Consider the following 20,840-nt stretch of genomic DNA (forward strand, 5'->3'; position numbering starts at 1 on the left):
TGGGCAGTGGAGGGGCAGAGAAGAAGGCAGAGCCCAGCTAGGCCCCTACCCAGCCCATCAACCTTGACCTCTGATCCCTGACCTCCCTTCCAGGCTCTCTCTCCACTTGTCACTTTGCTGGAGCCTGAGGACCTGCATTTGTGGACATCTCTGTACACATGGCCCATGCCCTAGCTGGGAAAGTCTTCCCAATGGGGAGCCGACCAGTGTGACACAAAAGCCTGCACTGGGCCAACAAGGTGGAAGGAGAAGCCGCAGGTGGACGGCAAGGCCCCGGCCGCCTCCTCTCCTCCACCCCTCTTCCCGCCCAGGACTGGGTGGAGCCACTGCCTTCTAAGTGGTGGCCTGGTGGCAGCAGAGCAAACTACAACCGGCGGCCAGCAGGACCAGAGGGCGGCTCTGCAGGCAGGCGGCAGTGGTGCCCTCAGTTCCCCAGCATGGCCCCCTCGGCCTGGGCCATCTGCTGGCTGCTGGGGGGCCTCCTGCTCCATGGGGGTAGCTCTGGCCCCAGCCCTGGCCCCAGTGTGCCCCGCCTGCGGCTCTCCTACCGAGGTACCAGCCCCTGTGTGCCCTGTTTGTGTGCGTGTGCCGTTTGTGTGTGTGTGCCGTTTGTGTGCATGTGCCGTGTTTGTGTGCGTGTGCCCTGTTTGGGTGCATGTGCCCTGTTTGGGTGGCTTGGGCTCTTGGGTCCCTGGTCAGCTGTAGGGGAGGGAGCCTCTCCCTGCACAGCTCTCAGGGAGTGGGAGGGAGGCAGGTCCTGGGAGACAGGACCAGGGTGGTGGTGGGAGGGACCTGAGGGGGACTGCTGAGAAAGGGGCCGATGGAGACCCCGAGAGAGCTCAATAAAGATGGGGAGGAGACAGAGGAAGGGACCAGGCAGGGGAGAGGGACAGAGAGGGTAGGGCTGAAGGGTCTGTCTGGGCTCAGCTGGCACTTTTTGCCCAGGGCGGCCAATGGGAGAGCCGGCAGCACGCTATCCCTTGGTCCTGGGGCCACAGAGAAGGGGAGGACCCCCCTTGCAGCCCACTTCCCAGAGTGGGCTTGTTCATGTGCTCCCGCACCCAAGAAGCGCCTCAGCCCAGGGGGGAGTTTCACCTCCCCTCTTTGCACATCCCAGCCTGGGGGTTCCTGTGTTCTACCCTAGACATGTGAGCCGGCTCTGGCCTCCACGGATGGGCCCGGGGAAGGCCCCTGAGACAGGCTCTTGGCAGATCCTTCCTGAGGAAACCAGAGGGGTGACCACCTTCCCCTGGGAAGCCCAGTCTGCCGGGGGAGATGGCGCTCATCCCTGGAGAGGCTGAGGGGAACGTGGTCTTGTTCCGGGAGCTGTGGTTTTGGGGGGAGATCAGACTACTAGAAAAAGCCCCAAATAGGGAAAGTTTCCCAAGGTACTGTCATCCATGGAGGGCTTCCTGGAAGAGGCTGTTGATGAGTTTTGAGGGTGGAATGGGTGTTGGGTGGAGGTGCTTCTGTAGGGAAGGCATAGGACACTCTGGGCCTTCCCAAAGGTGGCCAGCGCCCCCTTCCTACCACATCCTACTGCGCCATTACCTCCACCTCCCCAGCCAAGCCCGGAGGACCTACCTCAGGATCCTCAGCTCCTGGGACCGATGACCCCAGACGGCTCCCCGCTCTCATTTCTGGGGCAGGTTGGCCAGCATCTACGGGGAGAAAATTATCTTTGGCCACATCCCTGGACTGGAGGTGGGGGCCCTTCCTGGCCATACCTGCCCTCTTCTGCACCCAGGCCATTGCCAGGGGTCCCCTCCGCTGGCAACAGTTTCGCCTGCTGGCCCACCCTCCAGCTGAGTCAGGCGGCCTGCAAAGACTCCTGCCCTTCCTCCAGGATCTTCCAGCACTTTGTTCTAGTTTCTGCTGGTTGGGGCCATCTTCCCTGGGGACTGCGTAGGGCACAGATGGGACAGTGGGAAGATGTTAGCTGCACGACGAAGGGCTAAGGAATGGAGGGGTGGGAGGTAGGCCCCAGGGTAGGCTGGGCTGGGTGGGAGGCTCTGAGCCTCCCGTCCCACCTGTCCCCAGGAGCCATGGTCCGAAAGCCTTCCAGCACCATGTGGATGGAAACATTTTCCAGATGTGAGTGTGTCGGGGCTGGATGCTCAGCCGGGGCCTCCACCTCCACTCCTTGGCTGGGGAACTAGGCTGAGCTGTGGCCCTGATCCGCCTCCCCGTACATCCTCCTAGACCTCCTGTCTGCCAACCGCTCTGCCATCTTTCTGGGCCCCCAGGGCTCCCTGAACCTCCAGGCCATGTACCTAGATGAGTACCGGGACCGCCTCTTTCTGGGTGGCCTGGACGCCCTCTACTCTCTACGGCTGGACCAGGCATGGCCAGATCCCCGGGAGGTGAGCTGGACTGGCAGGGAAGAGGGTCTGTTTGAGAACTGGGCACCTCCAGATGGGAGGCCAGATGGGGAAACTGAGCCTGTGAGATCAGGGGAGGACCTGAGGTCAGCCGGGCTGTGTTCTAGGTCCTGTGGCCGCCGCAGCCAGGACAGAGGGAGGAGTGTGTTCGAAAGGGAAGAGATCCTTTGGTGAGTGCTGTTGGGAGGGATGGTCCCCCAACCTGACACCCTGCCCTGACCCCCAGGACAGTCTGTGACCACACCCCAGGTGCCTCTACCAGGGGCATTTGGAGCAGATCTGAGGGCTTTTGAAGGTCTGCTGGGAATGTCACACACACCCCCTTCCCCAGAGCTGACTGCCAGACAGGGCTGAGCCTTGGGCCCCAAGGAGATGGTGGGCACCCCCTCTCACCCCTCAGCCACCCCCTCCTTCTCCCCGCAGACAGAGTGTGCCAACTTCGTGCGGGTGCTGCAGCCTCACAACCGGACCCACCTGCTAGCCTGTGGCACTGGGGCCTTCCAACCCACCTGTGCCCTCATCACAGTTGGCCACCGTGGGGAGGTGAGCCTGGGCCAGGCCACACAAGGGACTGGGAGGCAGTGACATTTCCTCCCTGCTGCCTGAACATTCCCATTGAGCCTGGGTAGGGACAGAGGGGCAGGGGCCTGAAAGGCGCCTTTGTGTCGGGGAGCTGACCCCATTAGAGGGGCCCTGGGTGAGGGCGCCTTCTGCCCGCCGCTGCTCTCTGGCCGCACGCGAGGGCTCCTGCTTGGGTGTGGGCTGCTGGTGCCTCTCTCCCAGGTGACGCCCCTCCCTCCCTCTCTCCCTCCCACTAGCATGTGCTCCACCTGGAGCCCGGCAGTGTGGAAAGCGGCCGGGGGCGGTGCCCTCATGAGCCCAGCCGTCCCTTTGCCAGCACCTTCATAGGTCGGTGATGCCCAGGCCAGGGTGGGAACAGGGAGGGTGGCAGCTGGCCTATGTCACTGGGAAGGGAGGGACCCAGCTGCTGGGCCTGGGCCTCCTCCCCTGACTCTGTTCCCCAACCCCCACCCCAGGCGGGGAGCTGTACACGGGTCTCACCGCTGACTTTCTGGGGCGAGAGGCCATGATCTTCCGAAGTGGAGGTCCTCGGCCAGCTCTGCGTTCTGACTCTGACCAGAGCCTCTTGCACGGTGAGGCCTGCCCCTGGAACTGGCAGGGGTGAAGAGGCTACTTTCCCGGCTAGGACACCAGCCTCCAGTGGGAGTCCCCTGCCCCATTCCTCTCCCCACTGGGTTCTGCTTCCATCCTCCCCTGTGGGGCCCCTCCACCCAGCATGACCCTGTCACCCTTCCAGACCCCCGGTTTGTGATGGCCGCCCGGATCCCTGAGAACTCTGACCAGGACAATGACAAGGTGTACTTCTTCTTCTCGGAGACGGTCCCCTCGCCCGATGGTGGCTCGAACCATGTCACTGTCAGCCGCGTGGGCCGCGTCTGCGTGGTAAGAGCTGGGAAGGGGTGGTGAGGTTCAAGTCCCTGCTACACCCTCCCATTTCCAGACCTTTCTCCCCCTACCCTGGCCAGCAGTAGGGAAACTGAGGCAAGGATGCAAAGCTGGCATGCATACCTCTCCCCGAGTGGGTGAGGGCCCTCGTGGGGCCCAAGGCTGACTCTGGCCCCTTATCCTGCAGAATGATGCTGGGGGCCAGCGGGTGCTGGTGAACAAATGGAGCACTTTCCTCAAGGCCAGGCTGGTCTGCTCGGTGCCTGGCCCTGGCGGTGCTGAGACCCACTTTGACCAGCTAGGTGAGGGCCTGGCCAAGCAGGCCTAGGGCTTGAGAGTGGGGAGGGCTGAGAGCTGGTGAGTCAGGGCATTGGCGGTGGCCATGACACTCATACTCCCTTCTCTACCCCAGAGGACGTGTTCCTGCTATGGCCCAAGGCCGGGAAGAGCCTCGAGGTGTACGCGCTGTTCAGCACCGTCAGGTGGGCACGCCCAGCCTCCCTGCACCCAGCACCGTGGCCTTGCGATGGGCCCGTCTTTGTCCCTGATTCGGTGACCTGTGACTGTACTCTCTGACTCTCTCTTTGCCTTTGTCTTGGGGTCTTTGCTTTTCGGAGTCTCTGCTTGCTGCAGGCACTGTCACCCTCTGTCCTGCCCATGGAACCAGGCTATCCCCTTCTTGTCCTTGATGGCCACTCTGGCCTGACTGTCCCGTGTGCCCCGGCAGTGCCGTGTTCCAGGGCTTCGCCGTCTGTGTGTACCACATGGCAGACATCTGGGAGGTCTTCAACGGGCCCTTTGCCCACCGAGATGGGCCTCAGCACCAATGGGGGCCCTATGGGGGCAAGGTGCCCTTCCCTCGCCCCGGCGTGGTGAGTATCTGCCGGGGCCAGGCCAGGGAAGCGAGGCCTGAGCAGATGTGGGGAAGGGCTCCTTGGAGTGGCCCCGTGTCCCCATGCACCCCCACGGCAGTGGATGTTGGCCAAGCCGGGGCTCCAGAGGGCCTGGGTGGGGTGGGGTGGGTGTGGTGGGAGAGGAGAGCCCTCCTGCAGTGAGAGAGGTCCCCCTGGTTGGGTTGGAAACAGACTGGCGGTGGAGGGTGTGTGCTGTCTCAGGATACTTCAGGCACTCCTTTCCCTGCTGCCCACAGTGCCCCAGCAAGATGACCGCACAGCCAGGACGGCCTTTTGACAGCACCAAGGACTACCCAGACGAGGTGCTGCAGTTTGCCCGAGCCCACCCCGTCATGTTCTGGCCTGTGCGGCCTCGGCATGGCCGCCCTGTCCTTGTCAAGACCCACCTGGCCCAGCAGCTGCACCAGATCGTGGTGGACCGCGTGGAGGCAGAGGATGGGACCTATGATGTCATCTTCCTGGGGACTGGTAGGACAGCTGAGCAAGGGTGGCCAGGCTGGAGAGGGGTGCGGGGTCTCCGGCTGTCCCCTCCTGTCACGCTGACCCCTCCTCCCTGGCCCCAGACTCAGGCTCCGTGCTCAAAGTCATCGCCCTCCAGGCAGGGGGCTCAGCTGAACCCGAGGAAGTGGTTCTGGAGGAGCTCCAGGTGTTTAAGGTAAGCAAGGGGCTGATGGAAGGGTCCCTCCAAGCCCCATCTCTGGGTCTGAGCCTGGCTACAGGGATGCAGGAGCAAGCCCAGTAGGGAGCCAGCCTGTCTTTACTGAATTTGCAGCTGGCAGGATGCTGGGGAGGGGGTGCAGAAAGAGATGCCCCCCTCCGCCCCGCACCTCCGCTGTGGCAGAGGCCTCGCAGCCACTTATGAATGACTGGAGGCCCAGAGCTACAGCCTGTGAGCTGAAAGTGCCTGGGGTGTTGGGAGGGATGGTCAAGGGGAGCAACGCTTTGCAAAACTCTGTTGGGCTCAAGTTGCAAGGAGGAGATGGTTGAGACCCCAAGGCCCCTAGATGTTCTCTTGGCCCCTCTAGAGACTCAGGAAGGGGATCGTCTGTGTTTGGGGCCTGTTGTGCCTCCTGGACCTGAGCTGGGTAATTTGGGACAGCTGCCTCATTGCTGGGGAACAGGCTGAGAGAGCGGACACTCTAGCTCTGTGCTTTCAGCCAAGCCTCCTGCTTGGAGGCCAGCCATGACCAGGGGGCTTTTCTTGTAACCCATCGTCTGGGAAAGACTGTCTAGCCTTAGCTGCCAGGGAGTGCAAGACCCAGCCTGGGAGCTAGGTGGTTCCCACCCCAGGGTTGGAGGAGACTGAAAGCAGGGGTGCAGGGGCAGGTCTTGGTCCACCCCACCCACACTGAGACCCTTCTCCTTCCCCAGGTGCCAACACCTATCACTGAAATGGAGATCTCTGTCAAAAGGGTAAGAACAGCTGCCACCCTCCTCTCGGGCCCCCCTTTAGCCCCTGCTCTGCAGCCTCCTCCTCTGCCCCTGCTCCACAGCCTCCTCGAGCTCCGCTGTAGTCTGGGGAAAGCTGTGCTGAGGCAGGCCTGATTAGCCCCTGCAACAAGTGGCCAGTGGGCACTGGAGGCACCGAGTTCGTGGGGCCATGTCCAGATAAGGGGATAGCCACAAAGGCTAGTTCCTAAAGGAGGCAAAAGTGTGCCTGAAAACAAAATCCAGATGTTAAGTCCAACAAGGCCACTTTTTAGAGGCCTACTATATTTGCCAAGTGGTAAAACCCATCTCCCCATATTTATCTGCTCCAGTGTATCTTTGTGTAAATCCTAACTTTTGTGCAAGGATTGCTTAAAGCAAGGTGCACCTCTAAGGTCAGGGACAAGTCAGGATAAAGGCCCCTTGGAAAGAGGGCAAAGGTCAGCAGCTGGGAGGGCCTGGAGAAGCCCCATAGAGAAAACATCCCAGGTCTTGATTCTCCTCCATCCCTTCTGTGTCCTGGCACAGAATCTGGTATGCAGCAGATGGGTGATAAACACTTTTTGTTTTTTGAATGAATCCAAGAGGTTCTGGAAGACTTCCTGCAAGTGGCAGGGGTCTCAGGAAGCTGAGGGGCTGAGAACCTGGCTGCGTGTGGGCGAAGCCTGGGTTCACCTCAGGCTCTGCTTCTGTCCCTCCTCAGCAAATGCTATACGTGGGCTCTCGGCTGGGTGTGGCCCAGCTGCGGCTGCACCAATGTGAGACATACGGCACTGCCTGTGCAGAGTGCTGCCTGGCCCGGGACCCATACTGTGCCTGGGATGGTGCCTCCTGTACCCACTACCGCCCCAGCCTTGGCAAGCGCCGGTTCCGCCGGCAGGACATCCGGCATGGCAACCCTGCCCTGCAGTGCCTGGGCCAGAGCCAGGAAGGTGAGTGGTGGCAGGTGGGAGGGCCCAGACTGGGCTGGAACTCACCCCTGTGGTCCGGCTCCACCCCTGCGAAGTGCGTTCTCAAACTGGTCTTGTCATGACGGATAGTCCTCAGTTTCCCTCTCTGTGTAGCTCCTGCTAGTGCGTGGAAGCAGGGTCTTTGGACACAGTGGCTGGCTTGGGGATCCATGCATGCCTAAGTTCTTGTCATACTAGTGGGGCTCCTGGGCTGTGGTGTCAGGTGGTGGCATTGGGATCTGGGTCCCATAGTTCCCAAGCTGAGCCAACCTCTGCCTCTCTCCAGAAGAGGCAGTGGGACTTGTGGCAGCCACCACGGTCTACGGCACGGAGCACAACAGCACCTTCCTGGAGTGCCTGCCCAAGTCTCCCCAGGCTGCTGTGCACTGGCTCTTGCAGAGGCCAGGGGATGAGGGGCCTGACCAGGTGAGTGAGGAGACCCCTGCCTCTAGCCTCCGTGTGTCCTGAGGTCACCTCCCATCCTGAACCCCAAGACCTGAGCACTAGAAAGGGGTTCTGGGGGGAACCTGCCAAGATTAACCTAAGAAAAGTGTGTATTAGGCTCCTGGGGTGCCTAGAAGGAGGTGCCCTATTTTTGCCTTCTGGGAATGCCCAGGCCAGATGTGGCTGGAACTCCCCCAGTCTGAGGGGTGGGTGATGGAAGAGAGAGAAGAGGGTCTGGGCAGGCCAGTAAGTCTTCCATGTTTACACACGTGGCTCATCTTTGAAGGATTCTCTTCTCCAGGGGTTCTTGGTTCTCTTCTGCCCCAGGCAGGGGAGAGGGCTGTGCCCTGGGCCCAGGACTAGGCTTCAGAACCTCCCTATGCTACACACACACAACAGAAGAGAACCTTCTGGGTCCCTAACCACTGGTCCTTGCCCTCCACCCTCAAAGCCTGGCCCCACACTTCCTCCCTGGAGTCCAGCTGTCTGCTCAGACCCTCTCCTCCCCCATCCGGAAAGGTCTGTCGACCCCAGGGATGGTTTAAGTCTGGGGCCTGAGGATGGGCATTGGCCAGGGCAGGGAAGGGGAGGGGCAGGAGTGGATTGATTACAGGAGGGGCTCTCCCTCCAGCCTGGGAACTGGGGGAGGCCAGCCTTGGGCCAGCTGTTGGGCTGGGCACTGAGAAGATTCCCCAGGGGAGGAGGGGAGCAACAAGATGGTGTTTCACAACACTAGCTAATGGCTCAAGCAATCCACCCCCAACACACAGATGTGCAGACTAAAACCCACACAGGGTCCAGGCCAGAGGCGGGCTGGGATCAGGGCGGCACTCCTACTTCCCACGCTGTGATGGGCGCTCAGCCCACCCTGGGCTGGGGCTGTCAGCTTGCACTGTTGGGGGAGTGAACGGTTCAGACCAGGATGGGAAGGCCGTGTGTGTGTGTGTGTGTGTGTGTGTGTGTGTGTGTGTGTGTGTGCGTGGGCACATGCACATTGTGTGTGTGTAGCATAGGGAGGTTCTGAAGCCTAGTTCTGGGCCTGGGGGCATAGCCCCTCCCTTGAGAAAAGCCTGTAGATGGGATGGCACCTCCAGAAGGGCTAAGGGGATAACATCTTAGCCCCTCTGTTCCTTGGGAATGTGTGCCAAGGCCTTCCGAGGCCAAGATTGGTGTCCTCTGACTAAGGGAGAAACCAGCCAGTCAAATCCTTGAGAAGGCCCCTTCCTGGGCTATGGGGAGGTGAGGCCCCACCTGAATTAGCTGGTGGTCTAGAGGAGGCCCAGACTGCCACGCTGCTGGTCCCCTCCTGGGAAGGGGAGAACAGGGCAAGAAGTGCCCAGGCACTGGGCCCCAAGGATGTTAGAAAAGCTGGGGCACAGAAGCCAATGGTAAACTCCCACTTCGCACCCCACTCATGCCCTCCCGCCCGCCTGGCAGGTGAAGACAGACGAGCGAGTCTTGCACACGGACCGAGGGCTGCTGTTCCGCAGGCTCAGCCGTTTCGATGCGGGCACCTACACCTGCACCACTCTGGAGCATGGCTTCTCCCAGACTGTGGTCCGCCTGGCTCTGGTGGTGATTGTGGCCTCACAGCTGGACAACCTGTTCCCTCTGGAGCCAAAGCCAGAGGAGCCCCCAGCCCGGGGAGGCCTGGCTTCCACCCCTCCTAAGGCTTGGTACAAGGACATCCTGCAGCTCATTGGCTTTGCCAACCTGCCCCGGGTGGATGAGTACTGTGAGCGCGTGTGGTGCAGGGGCACCATGGAATGCTCAGGCTCCTTCCGGAGCCGGAGCCGGGGCAAGCAGACCAAGGGCAAGAGCTGGGCAGGGCTGGAGCTAGGCAAGAGGATGAAGAGCCGAGTGCATGCTGAGCACAATCGGACGCCCCGGGAGGTGGAGGCCACATAGAAGGGCGCAGAGGAGGGGTGGTCAGGATGGGCTGGGGGGCCCACTAGCAGCCCCCAGCATCTCCCACCCACCCAGCTAGGGCAGAGGGGTCAGGACGTCTATTTGCCTCTTAGAGACAGGTGTCTCTACCCCCACACCGATACTGGGCCACCTGCAGAAAAGACTGGGGTCTAATGGAGGGGCTGGGTTCTTGAGGCCTGTTCCCTGCCCCTCTCTGTGCTCTTAGACCCAGCTGGAGCCAGCACCCTCTGGCTCCTGGCAGCCCCAATGGATCTGCCATTTGTTCTCAGAGATGGCCTGGCTTCCAGAGCACATTTCCGGGTGTGCCCAGAGGCAAGAGGGTTGGGTGGTTCTTTCCCAGCCTACAGAACAATGGCCATTCTGAGTGACCCTCAGAGTGGGTGTATGGGTGGGTCTAGGGGGTATCCCGGTAGGGGGCCTGCAGGGAGCCAGAGGAGGGTGGAAATGGCCTCTAAGCTAGCACCCTGTAAGAAGAGCCCACCTGACCAACTTGGGGAGGGAACACAGAGGTGTTGGGAAGGTGGAGCAACAATGCACCTCCCCTCCTGTCACGCCGTGATATCTTGGTGGCTCCCTGCCACTGCCCACCGCCTCTTCTCCATCTGAGAATCACGGAGAGGCGCAGATAATCTAGAGGCATAGACTGCTAGAGCCCCCCGGGATCTGGGGTGGTCAGGGCTCAGGCTTCACTTTGTAAACCAGGTGGGGGCATCTCACAGCCTGACTTCCCTTCCCCAGGCCAGGGTTGCTGGGATGCCTGCCCCTCCTGAGAGGACCCCCTCCCCACTGTCAGGCTCTCCACGTCCACGAGCAGGGAGGGGTGGGTTCTGGGGCATTGTTGTCCCTTGTGTCTGTGGACTAGAGATAGGGCGGGGGAGCTGGGGAAGGGTGCAGGCAGGAAGAGTGGGCTGTCTTTCCCAGGGTGATGCAAGCATGCCGCAGTCCTGGAGGCTGGGAATGTGGACGCTCTGTGAGCCCTGCAGTCCTCAGAATCAGGGCCAGGGATGCAGAAGATTGAGAGGATATGGAGATGGAGAGAGGGCAGGAGACCCTTAGGATAGACTGTGGGACCCAGGCAGGAACAGGTGTCCACAAGAACTCAGGATGGCATCAGTTAGCTCAGAAGCCACCTGGAAGACCCAGTGTTTCCATCTCTGAGATCTCTGTTTTATGCTAAATGGATTTAGGAAGACTGTTTTTCTTTTAAGGGGGAAACAAGGTAGAGAAAAAAACGAAGTGTAAGTCCCGCTGATTCTCGGGGGTAAGGCTCGGATGGCAAGGACGCATTCTGCCTGGGCATGTAGGGGAGGCGTTTTTGCCATCAGCAGTTTCTCATGCTGGGGAGCACAGAGGGGAGGAGGAGGACTAAATGAAAAGTTGTTCCCAGCCTGCACATGAACACATTCGTGATGCACAAAACTGACTGGAAGGAGATAAGAGCACTGGGTTTGAGATTCCCTCCATTAAAACAACCAAGACAAAGAAAGGAGGGGAAAAAAGGATAAAAAGCAAGTCAGAGTTCCCTGCCCCACTGAAACTCAAACCCAGACTGCCTTGGGTTTTATCTTTCCCTTACCCCTGGCGCCTCTAGAGAACTGGGACCTGAAATAGTCCCTCCTTTCTCCCCTTTGGCCATGTAATAAATGAACCAGAAGCACTGAGATTAACCTATCAACGCCCTGAGAAGCCTTCCGGCCTGTGGTGCTGTCTGCTGGGAGATCAGCTGACCAAGGCAGAGGAGAGGAGGAAAGGATGGGGGCTGAAGAGCAGAAGTGAGGGGAGACAGAGGGGATTAAAGAGGGGAGGAGAGAGGGCAGAGCTCCAGGAAAGGGTATCAGAGCTGCAGCCAGCTCTCCCCTCTAGCCTAGGGAGGCCAGAAAGACACAAATAGCCCTCCGGGCCTTTATGCTGGACTCTGGCTTGGTAGGCTCCAGGCAGGGTCCTATGGGAAGTTACTCTAGAAAACGAAGGGAGGAGGAGCACAAGATCCTCAGCAATGAACACCTGCGTTTAGAAAAAGTAGACAGCTTCTGCCAACCACACCCTACCCACGGTACTGTATGCTACTAACTCCTGGAAATGCCCCGTATATGCGAGTTGTTTTTGTATTTGTATGTTGAGATGGGCCTTGTGGTTTCTCTGTTCTCAGAGCACATTTCTTGTAATTACTATTGTTATTTTTATTGTCATGACTGCCCCTGAGCTCTGGTGAGAAAAGCTGAATTTACAAGGAAAGGGATGAAGTTAATATTTGCATCACATAATTATATCATTACTGTGTATCTGTGTATTGTACTAAATGGACTGATGCCGCGCACATGAGCTGAAAATGAAGAGCCCTCCCATCCATTCCATGAGAAAGAAGGTCACCCTGAGTGACCTCTGTTTCATGATTTCCCAAACAGGTTTTAGAGCTGGAAAAGGACTTAAAGAAAGAGACTGGGTGGTGCTTTCTAGAAAGGAGGAAGATGGGTATCAGGGGAAGGAAGGAGTTAGAGGACTTTGTCTATGAAGCCAAGATTGCTCATTAAATGAGGAACATCCTGGCCTGTGGGCTTGTAAGACTGACCTTCTTGGGACTTCAGGAGGATCTTGAACTAAAAGAAAAAAGAAAAAAAAAAAAAACATTGGCAAAGGGCAGCTGGGCCCGTAGGCAGCTCTGCTGCTTTTTCACAACAACACTTGACATTTGTCACAGTGACACTTGGCATGGTTCCTGCCTTCATCCCAAGCCACATACCAACAGATATTAAGTCCTCATGGCTGGGGGACTGGGGCTGTGCTGTGGGGGCTGTGGCTTCTGGAAAGGAGAGGAGGCCCCGAACATCTGACCTATTGGGCACACTGTAGGAGGTCCGTCTGGGCATGGCTCCCACTCCCCAGTGACATCAACACCCCAGCCCAAAGAGCAGACTCCACTGGTGCTGGAGCAAGATGGAAGGGTCATAAGCCCACCTTCCCAGGGAGACTTCCCTGGGCCTCTTGCTTGAACAGCCCCCTCAATCCATGCTGTAGACTAGGGGTCTTAACAGGTCAGTCATAAGTGTCATCTTGCAGCCCAGGCCCTGGAGCTGGCCTTTCCTTTTGTTCCTTGCCTCCTCCACAATCACTTAGGCCTGACAGAACCTGAAACCCTGTCACCCCACCCCAGGAAGCAACATCACCTCTGACTGAGAAGTGTCACCAGGGCACCCACCTGGCACAGTGTGCTGGGCTGGGAGGGGCGTGTGAAGGCGGCCTCCAGAGACCCCTTCTTCCCTCATGCATCACTGTCCCGAGGGTGGTCCGGAAGACCCCTCTGGACCAGACCCCTCCCTGGTCCACGCCACCTCCCCCTCCCATCTCGAGCCCTATTTCCTGCCTCAGCGATTTCAGCCTCTCTCTGTTGTCTTGTTACAGCTCTTTCCTCTGCATCTAATGCTTCCTCTGCTCTTTGGGCCTCTGTTCCATGACTTCCCAAACAGGTTTAGAGCTGGAAAGGGGCTTAGAGAATGAGACTGGCCCAGTGGTTCCAAGAGATACTATAATCCCATGGGACCCTCCACGATCTCGTGGTCCCCGTGTTCTGCCCCTTTGGCCCTGACAGAGCTAAAATGCTACCTGCTGGCTTGCCCTGTGAAGGCCCTGAGAAGTCCTGTGATGATCTCTTGCTAACATGCATGCCTACTATGTGCTATGTGCTTTTCCAAAACATTTGGTTCTTTTTTTTTTCCCACGGAGCAGCTAACATCTCATGTTTCTAACATTTTGAAGAACACACTTTGGAAAAATGTTGATTAGGTTAATTCCCTCCCTTAACATGTGAGCTTGATTAATTAGTAATTGCCTTCCCAGCCTGTAGGCTCTGGAAGCCCCGGCCTCCTGATGAAATAGCCACATCTTGGTTTCCTATGACCCTCGCCAGAGTAGACTCTGTTACCCCGGGACAGGGCTGCCAAGCGGCCAATCTGCTGCCCTTTGGGCCTGGACTGTGCTCTGTTCCCGGCTCTCGTGCTCCCATACCCAGCCTATTTCTGGCCCCTCCTGTGTCTGGCATGGTCCTCTGTGGAGGGCTAGCATTCACCCCTAGTCTGTGGCTGTCCTGCCATCCAACAGACTCGTTTCTAAGAAGGTGAGGGGCAGGGAGGAGTCAGAATAAGAGAGGAAAACAGCAGTTTCCACTTTCTCAAATGACTCCCAGGCTTTTCTTTCATTGGCTAAGCTCGGGGTCAGGTCCTAGACAGCCCTAGAATCCCCTGCTTGGAGGAATGGTCAGGTAGCAGCCCCCAGGAACCTGGTGTACCTCCAGCCAGCCTGTCCTCTTTGTGGGCTGGCAGGGGGTCCAACTGCAGCTCCAGCCAGTTGGGCCCCAGAAGACTGGCTCACATGCCTCTGGAAATCCAGCAAACAGAGGCACCTCTGGCCAACCACATCTTAGAGCTAGGGGGTAGTTGCTCAGAAATAGCCCAATTTCCATCCCACTTAAGGTCCCATCCCAGCCTCACCTAAGTCTTGGATTGCAGTGGGTTCTACAAGAATAAAGTTCAACACACATCAAGAACAAATTCCCAGGGTCTTCTAAGACTCTAAACTCGGAAAGAGGGACAGTGGGTAGGGCTAGGTTTGGACACAATATCTGATAAGGTTGCCAGGCACGATGGCTCACACCTGCAATCCCATCACTTTCAGAGGCCAAGGCAGGTGGATCACCTGAGGTCAGGAGTTCGAGACCAGCCTGGCCAACATGGTGAAACCCCTTCTCTACTAAAAATACAAAAATTAGCTGGTGGCACACACCTGTAATCCCAGCTACTCCGGAGACTGAGGCATGAGAATCATTTGAACCCGGGAGGTAGAGGTTACAGTGAGCCAAGATCACGCCACTGTACTCCAGCCTGGGCAACAGAGCAAGACTCTGTCTCAATAAATAAATAAATAAATAGAAATCTGATAAGGTGCCTGGGAATTGTTGGGCCCCACCCTGGCTCTCCTTCCGTACTCAGCCATCCCTCGGATGTACAGGAGACGAAGCAAGGCAGCTGTGGCCCTGTGCCCATTCCCACTGCCCAGTCCCTGGCCACCTTTGCTGGGGGTATCACTACTGGGCCCCTCTCCTTTAGAGACTGCATCCTAATGAAGCCTTTCACTTTCCTTGCTGGATTTCCATTAAGGAAACTCCTGGTTCCTCATGAAGCCTTTAAAAAAATTACTCTCCACTGAGGACGAGGGCTGCTGCAAAGTCTCCAGGGAGGCCGTGTAAGGGATATGGGGCTGTCTTTGGGCCAGGCCTCCAGCAGCTAGCTAATAGCCTGCACGCAGGGACACTGCTGATGGGAGGACTCAGCTGACCAGTCTTGACCTCTAAAGACCCCAGAGAGTATGATGACCAGAGTACCCCCTAATCCACCCAAAAGGGCCTGTTTCACTGCTCTGAGGAATGACCAGGGCAAGGGGACAGTTGCGGGCTGATAGGATTCCAAAGTGACTCAACAGAGGCTTGGAACAGAGTCCAGGTGTCTACCACCAAATAGAGGGGACTGGACTCTGGACACATGAAGCCCAGATTGATGGAGGGCGAGCGGGCTCTGCCCTCACAGATGAAGGCATGGGGAATGACGTGGCACACCAGCCACTTGCTCTGTGGACATGATCTCATCTGTTCACCCCCCCACTCCTGCCCCCAACTGATAAGAATCTGGCGATGTTTCCTGTAGTCCAAGGGTCTCAGACAATGGTGTGAACGGCTGGCCCTACTGGAAAGGACATTGTTCAGGGAAGAAAAAACAACACACCAGCACAAAGCCAGGGCAGGACCTGCTGAAATGTAAGGGCCTGTTTACAAACCCATGATTTCTAAGGGGAAGAACACAATGGAGAATTGTTTTGGCGAGGCTGGTGTCTCCTCCAGTAGGCTCCTGGGGGCTGGGGATGGCTTTGATGGTCCAGACAAGTCTCAGATGCTCTGAAAAGGATGGATACTAATGGCGCGGATGCCTTCCTGTTTATTAGAGGTGTGTGCAGGGCAGGGTCAAGAAGCCAGTTTACACCAAAGACAAGGGGAAGGGGCTCCTGGGGCTTACCCCTTCCATCTGGACCTCATGCTGTCAATGTTGCTCAGGGATCCCAGGGTTAAAGCAGGTTTGCTAGGGAGAAGTGAGGGCAAGGGTTTTTTGTTTTGGGAAAAAAATCAGTTCTTCAGTTTTTCTGTCATTTTTTGGAAAAATGTATAAGCCATGACACCTTTGCGAATAGCCAGCTCCTTTAGAATGGAGCGCCCTGGCTTAGTCACTAGGGAGACTTCTCACACCTGGGGGCCCCCATGATGCTGTGACTGGGAGCACATGGGAAACTGATGCTGTCTCCCTGGGGTCAGGGCCAGTGGAGGTGCTGCTTCTCACAGCATCCTCTCACCCCGCCCATAGAGGCTAGAGCCTTTGAGCCACCACCCAGAGGTCCTGATGTCAGTGAGTGTGCATTCGTGTGGACAGGTACCTGTGCATGTGTGCATGTGGGAGGAGGGTGGGGCAGAAAAGGAATAGAACCATATCACACATTCCCCCTTGGGACTGGCAGTCGCCATTTTTGGTGGAGGAGAGGGCATCTGGATGCCTCTCAATGAGTAATTGGGAGACATTTTTGGTGGGTTAGGAGAGCCACTTTGGGTCTGGAGAGACTATGAAGGCAGTCTTGTCTAAGGATTTGACCTGTGAGGGGGAGCTTTCAAACTCATCTCTAACCCCAACAGGAACGTGCCTCATGAATAAACTTGAACAGATGTGTTTAGAACAATTGAGGCTCAATAAGTCTTATGCAATCTCAAAACAGAAGCAAGATTTTCATGAGCCATTCCCAGCCTTCCAGGTCTGAAGGTTTATAATCGTCATCAACATGCTAACAGTGCCCTCTGGTGTTTGGCAGCAAAACACAGGCTTATGAATACAGGGTACGGAGCATCCATCAGTTCTGTAGACATTAAACTGCCTCTGAATGTGGAGTCCTGGGCCAGGCATCATGAGGGGAAGAAAGGTTAATAAGACAGATAGGTCCCTGGAGCTTCTGATCTAGCAGGAGAGACAGACCCACAACTGTAGGACAGACAGAGAATGACATGGGCTATAACAAGGGGTACAAACAGAGACAGTACGAGTGCCTAGAGATGAAGAAGTAGCCCTTAGGCTGTGTTTAACAGGCTGAAGATGGATGCCAGGACTCTCCAGGCTGAGAACCCCAGGCCCAGGGCCCAGTATTCTGAGGCAGCCAGAGCAGAACGCCTGTGGGTGGGGTGTCCTGGGAGATGCAGCTATGGAAGGCCCTATTTGTAGAAGGTCTTGAATGCCAATCTCAGCAGGGCCATCCTGAGCAAAGAGTTAGCAGATGTTTTATGGTAATTGGCAGAAGGGAAAAGGGTGGATGTGTCAGAGAAGCAAGTGGACACAGGAAACCATGCAGACAGAAGACTTTTGCTGCCCATCCTGTGAGGCATCAAGGTCTGAGCTGAGCACTGACATTGGGAAGGAGAGGAAGGCAAACATTTGAAAAACAGTCACACTGACAAGAAAGAGGTTGGCCGAAGAGAGAGGGAAGCTGAAGGAAATTATGAGGTTTCTGGCCTTAATTTATGTTTCTGGTAAAGGTAACGATTAGAGGAAGGGGAGCAGGTGCTTTGGGAAAGTTTTATTTAACATCTATTTCTACTATCCCTAAGTGAACTAATTTCTCTCAGCTCCTAAGTTATGAAACAGTAATTAATTCTAATAAGACACATCAGTTATGAAAATAGGTATTAAAAATTTTAAACGTGTTTGTAATGAAACAGGCATTTAAAAGAAGATGAGCTTGGGGCATCTTGTAGTGTCAGAAAGTAAAAAAGTGCTCAAAAACAAAACAAAACAAAGCCAAACACACAGTGATAGGGATGTGTGAAAAGGACACATGAACACTCAATGGCCAAAGTGATTTGAGCAACAAAATAAAGTATTATTACATTGTAACCCAAAGTATAAAATGCATGTCCAGGAGTCCATACTAAATGATTGAATAGGCTGTACACAGTGGCTCACGCCTGTAATCCCAGCATTTTGGGGGGCCGAGGTGGGTGGGTCACCTGAGGTCAGGAGTTCAAGACCAGCCTGACCAACCTGGTGAACCCCTTCTCTACTAAAAATACAAAATTAGCCGGGCATGGTGGCGCACGCCTATAATCCCAGCTACTTGGGAGGCTGAGGCAGGAGAATCACTTGAACCCGGGAGGCAGAGGTTGCAGTGAGCTAAGATCGCACCACTGCACTCCAGCCTGGGCAACAAGAGCGAAACTCTGTCTCAAAAAAAAAAAAAAAAAGATTGACTAAATAAATAAGCAGGAGAGAATAGGTAAATCTCCCATGCAGAACCATTCCAAATAATTTATGTAGATACTCCATCCTCAAGGAGGAGTTGCATAGAAATCTCTACTTAACTGTAGGTTCCACACAGTGACTTCCCTTTGGAAGGTACAGTATGAAAAGAGGAAAAGCCTGGGTGCGGTGGCTCACACCGGTAACCCCAGCACTTTGGTAGGCTGAGGTGGGTGGATCTCGAGGTCAGGAGTTCGAGACCAGCCTGGCCAACATGGTGAAACCCCATCTCTACTAAAAAAAAATTAGCTGGTGTGGTGGTGCACACCTGTAATCCAAGCTACTTAGGAGGCTGAGGCAGGAGAATTGCTTGAACCTGGGAGGCAGAGGTTGCAGTGAACCAAGATTGTACCACTGCATTCCAGCCTGGGCAACAGAGTACAACTCCATCTCAAAAAAAAAAAAAAAAAAAAAAAAAAAAAGAAAAGAAAAGAAAAGGGGGAGAAAGGGTAACTTTACAGTGGAGAAATCTGACAAAACCTACCTCAGCCAAATGATCAAAGTCAACCTCAACAGTGACAGGTCATGTTGATACTATGTAACTTTGATATGATGTGATGAAAATGGCACTTCTCTTGTGTCTTCCTCCAAAACCCATAACCCCAGTCTAATCATGAGAAAAACATCAGAACAATCCCATTTGAGAGACACTCTGCAAAATACTTGACCAGTACTCCTCAGAAGTGTCAAGGTCTTCACAATCAAGGGAAGTCTGCCATTCCATCACAGCCAAGAGGAACCTAAGGAGATATGACACAGTGCAATGTGGTATCCTGGAACAGAAAAGACAAGAAAATCTCAATAAAATTTGGGCTTTAGTTAATAATGATGTATCAATATTCGTTCTTTAATTGTGACAAATTTGCTATACTAATGTGTTAATAGTAGGAGAAATTAGGTTTGGAATATATGGGGACTCTATACTATCTTTACAATGTTTCTGTTAGTCTAAAACTATTCTAAATTAAAAGCTTATTTAAGAAAGAAGCTGGCTGGGTGTGGTGGCTCACACCTGTAATCTCAGCACTTTAGGAGGCCAAGGTGGGCAGATCCCTTGAGCCCAGGAGTTCAAGACCAGCCTTGGCAACATGGTGAAACCTCATCTCTAAAAAAAAATAAAAAAATTAGCCAGGCATGGTGATGCATGCCTATAGTCTCAGCTACTTGGAAGGCTGAGGTGGGAGGATTACCTGAGCCTAGGGAGGTCGGGGCAGTGAGCCATGATCATGCCACTGAACAGAGTGAGACCCTGACTCAAAAAAAAAAAAAAAAAAGGGGCTGGGCGCAGTGGCTCACGCCTGTAATCCCAGCACTTTGGGCAGCCGAGGCAGTCAGGAGTTCGAGACCAGCCTGACCAACTTGGTGAAACCCCGTCTCTACTAAAAATACAAAATTAGCCTGGCATAGTGGCACATGCCTGTAATCCCAGCTACTCAGGAGGCTGAGGAAGGAGAATTGCTTGAACCTGGGAGGTGGAGGTTGCAGTGAGCTGAGATCACACCACTGCACTGCACTCCCACCTGGGCAACAGAGTGAGACTCCCCCTCAAAAAAAAAAAAAAAAAAAAAAAGAAAAAAGCAAAAAGAGTCCAGGCGTGGTGGCTCACACCTGTAATTTCAGCACTTTGGGAGCTGAGGTGGGTGGATCACGAGGTCAAAGAGACTCTGTCTCAAAAAAAAAAAAAAAGAAATAAGCCAGTTATTTAGTGGAGAATGACTCATTAGGCCCAGATGAAGAATAGAACATTTCAAGGTTGGACTTTCCAGCCTATAAAAATAGGGCTGGCTATTAACATCAGTGGAGACTAAAAATACAAAGAGTAAGAAAGAGTTAATAGGGGTGTGTGTGTGTGTGTGTGTGTGTGTATGCACTGTCCTGTTAGCTAAGCAAGTACCCACAAAGCCAACTGTACACAGAGGTAGGGCAGCTGACATCTGGGTGACAAAAACTGCCCCCTCTCCAGCTCCCTTTCTACCCACTGAAGCTAAAGTCGTGAGGGCACTGTTAGGAACCATTACTCTCAGTTAAGATAGTGTTTCTCACACTTGAGTATACAAATAGACTCCTTAAGAAAAGATATTCATACTACCACAGATCCCTAAGAATATGCCTGCTGACCCAAGTTACAGAAACTCTAGGTTTAGAACTAAAGTCTTAATCTAAGGAGCGTCTTTCAGTTGTGAATTATCACTGCAAGAGTTGAATCTTTAGAATGGGTTAAATATTGTGTTTTATATGAAAGCTCACAATTAAAAAATGTTCCTGCTACTTGCAGAGCTCTGACAGGATTTCCCTGGACGCCCGGATAAGCAAGGATAGCATTGAGTTGTCAAACCCAAGAGAAAGGAAATGAAGAAAAAGGGCATAATTGTGGGGAGCCTGGCTGGGCACGGTGGCTCACGCTTGTAATCCCAGCACTTTGGGAGGCCGAGGCGGGCGGATCACGAGGTCAGGAGATCGAGACCACGGTGAAACCCTGTCTCTACTAAAAATACAAAAAAAAATTAGCCGGGCGTGGTGGCGGGCGCCTGTAGTCCCAGCTACTCGGGGAGGCTGAGGCAGGAGAATGGCGTGAACCCGGGAGGCGGAGCTTGCAATGAGCCGAGATCGGGCCACTGCACTCCAGCCTGGGTGCCTGGGTGACAGAGCGAGACTCCGTCTCAAAAAAAAAAAAAAAAAAAAAAAAACAAAACAAAATTGTGGGGAGCCCTAGGAGGACAGCTGTGCAGGAGCTCTAGGAGCAGCCAGCCCAGGAGGAGGCGTCTCTGTGAGGCAGGTCTTCAGGAAAAGAAGTGCAGCTGATAGTGATCTGATGCCTGATCTATGAGGAAAATTGCATTTTAAGACATTTTGTTGATCATTTGCAACATTTCAGAAGAATTAGCAATAGGTATATACCAAAAAAGAAGCAATTATTAATTTCAGAAAAAAACATTGTACAAAAGAGGAAAGGTA

General features: G+C 54.9%; 1 protein-coding gene across 4 annotated transcripts; it reads left to right on the forward strand.

The window, feature by feature from the left end:
* The first annotated feature begins 367 nt into the window (after positions 1-367).
* SEMA3G (semaphorin 3G) lies at positions 368-11,808 on the forward strand. 4 transcript variants are annotated; one of them, XM_003257164.3, is made up of 16 exons: positions 368-552; positions 2,203-2,363; positions 2,489-2,551; positions 2,805-2,924; positions 3,200-3,290; positions 3,419-3,535; positions 3,700-3,845; positions 4,036-4,150; positions 4,261-4,330; positions 4,576-4,720; positions 4,999-5,230; positions 5,326-5,417; positions 6,134-6,175; positions 6,894-7,122; positions 7,427-7,566; positions 9,022-11,808. In XM_003257164.3, exons 1-16 carry the CDS (start codon positions 438-440, stop codon positions 9,490-9,492), a joined length of 2,349 nt encoding a protein of 782 aa, XP_003257212.1. In that variant the 5' UTR covers positions 368-437; the 3' UTR covers positions 9,493-11,808. The 4 variants fall into 4 exon arrangements, with proteins under 4 accessions (XP_003257212.1, XP_030667509.1, XP_030667508.1 ...); XM_030811648.1 differs by lacking the exon at positions 2,203-2,363 and having other exon boundaries at positions 412-552; XM_030811649.1 differs by lacking the exons at positions 2,203-2,363; positions 3,200-3,290 and having other exon boundaries at positions 387-552.
* Positions 11,809-20,840: the final 9,032 nt, after the last annotated feature.

The sequence above is a fragment of the Nomascus leucogenys genome, chromosome 4 (assembly GCF_006542625.1).
Source record: "Nomascus leucogenys isolate Asia chromosome 4, Asia_NLE_v1, whole genome shotgun sequence".
NCBI classification, from domain to species: domain Eukaryota; kingdom Metazoa; phylum Chordata; class Mammalia; order Primates; family Hylobatidae; genus Nomascus; species Nomascus leucogenys.

What these genes read in the sequence shown, in the direction of transcription:
- SEMA3G (XM_003257164.3), top strand. Translation starts at nt 438, where the DNA reads ATGGCCCCCTCGGCCTGGGCCATCTGCTGGCTGCTGGGGGGCCTCCTG. An exon ending in CTTTGCCAGCACCTTCATAG is followed by an intron (nt 3,291 to 3,418) that starts GTCGGTGATGCC and finishes CCCCCACCCCAG; the next exon opens with GCGGGGAGCTGTACACGGGT. An exon ending in GGGATGAGGGGCCTGACCAG is followed by an intron (nt 7,567 to 9,021) that starts GTGAGTGAGGAG and finishes CCCGCCTGGCAG; the next exon opens with GTGAAGACAGACGAGCGAGT.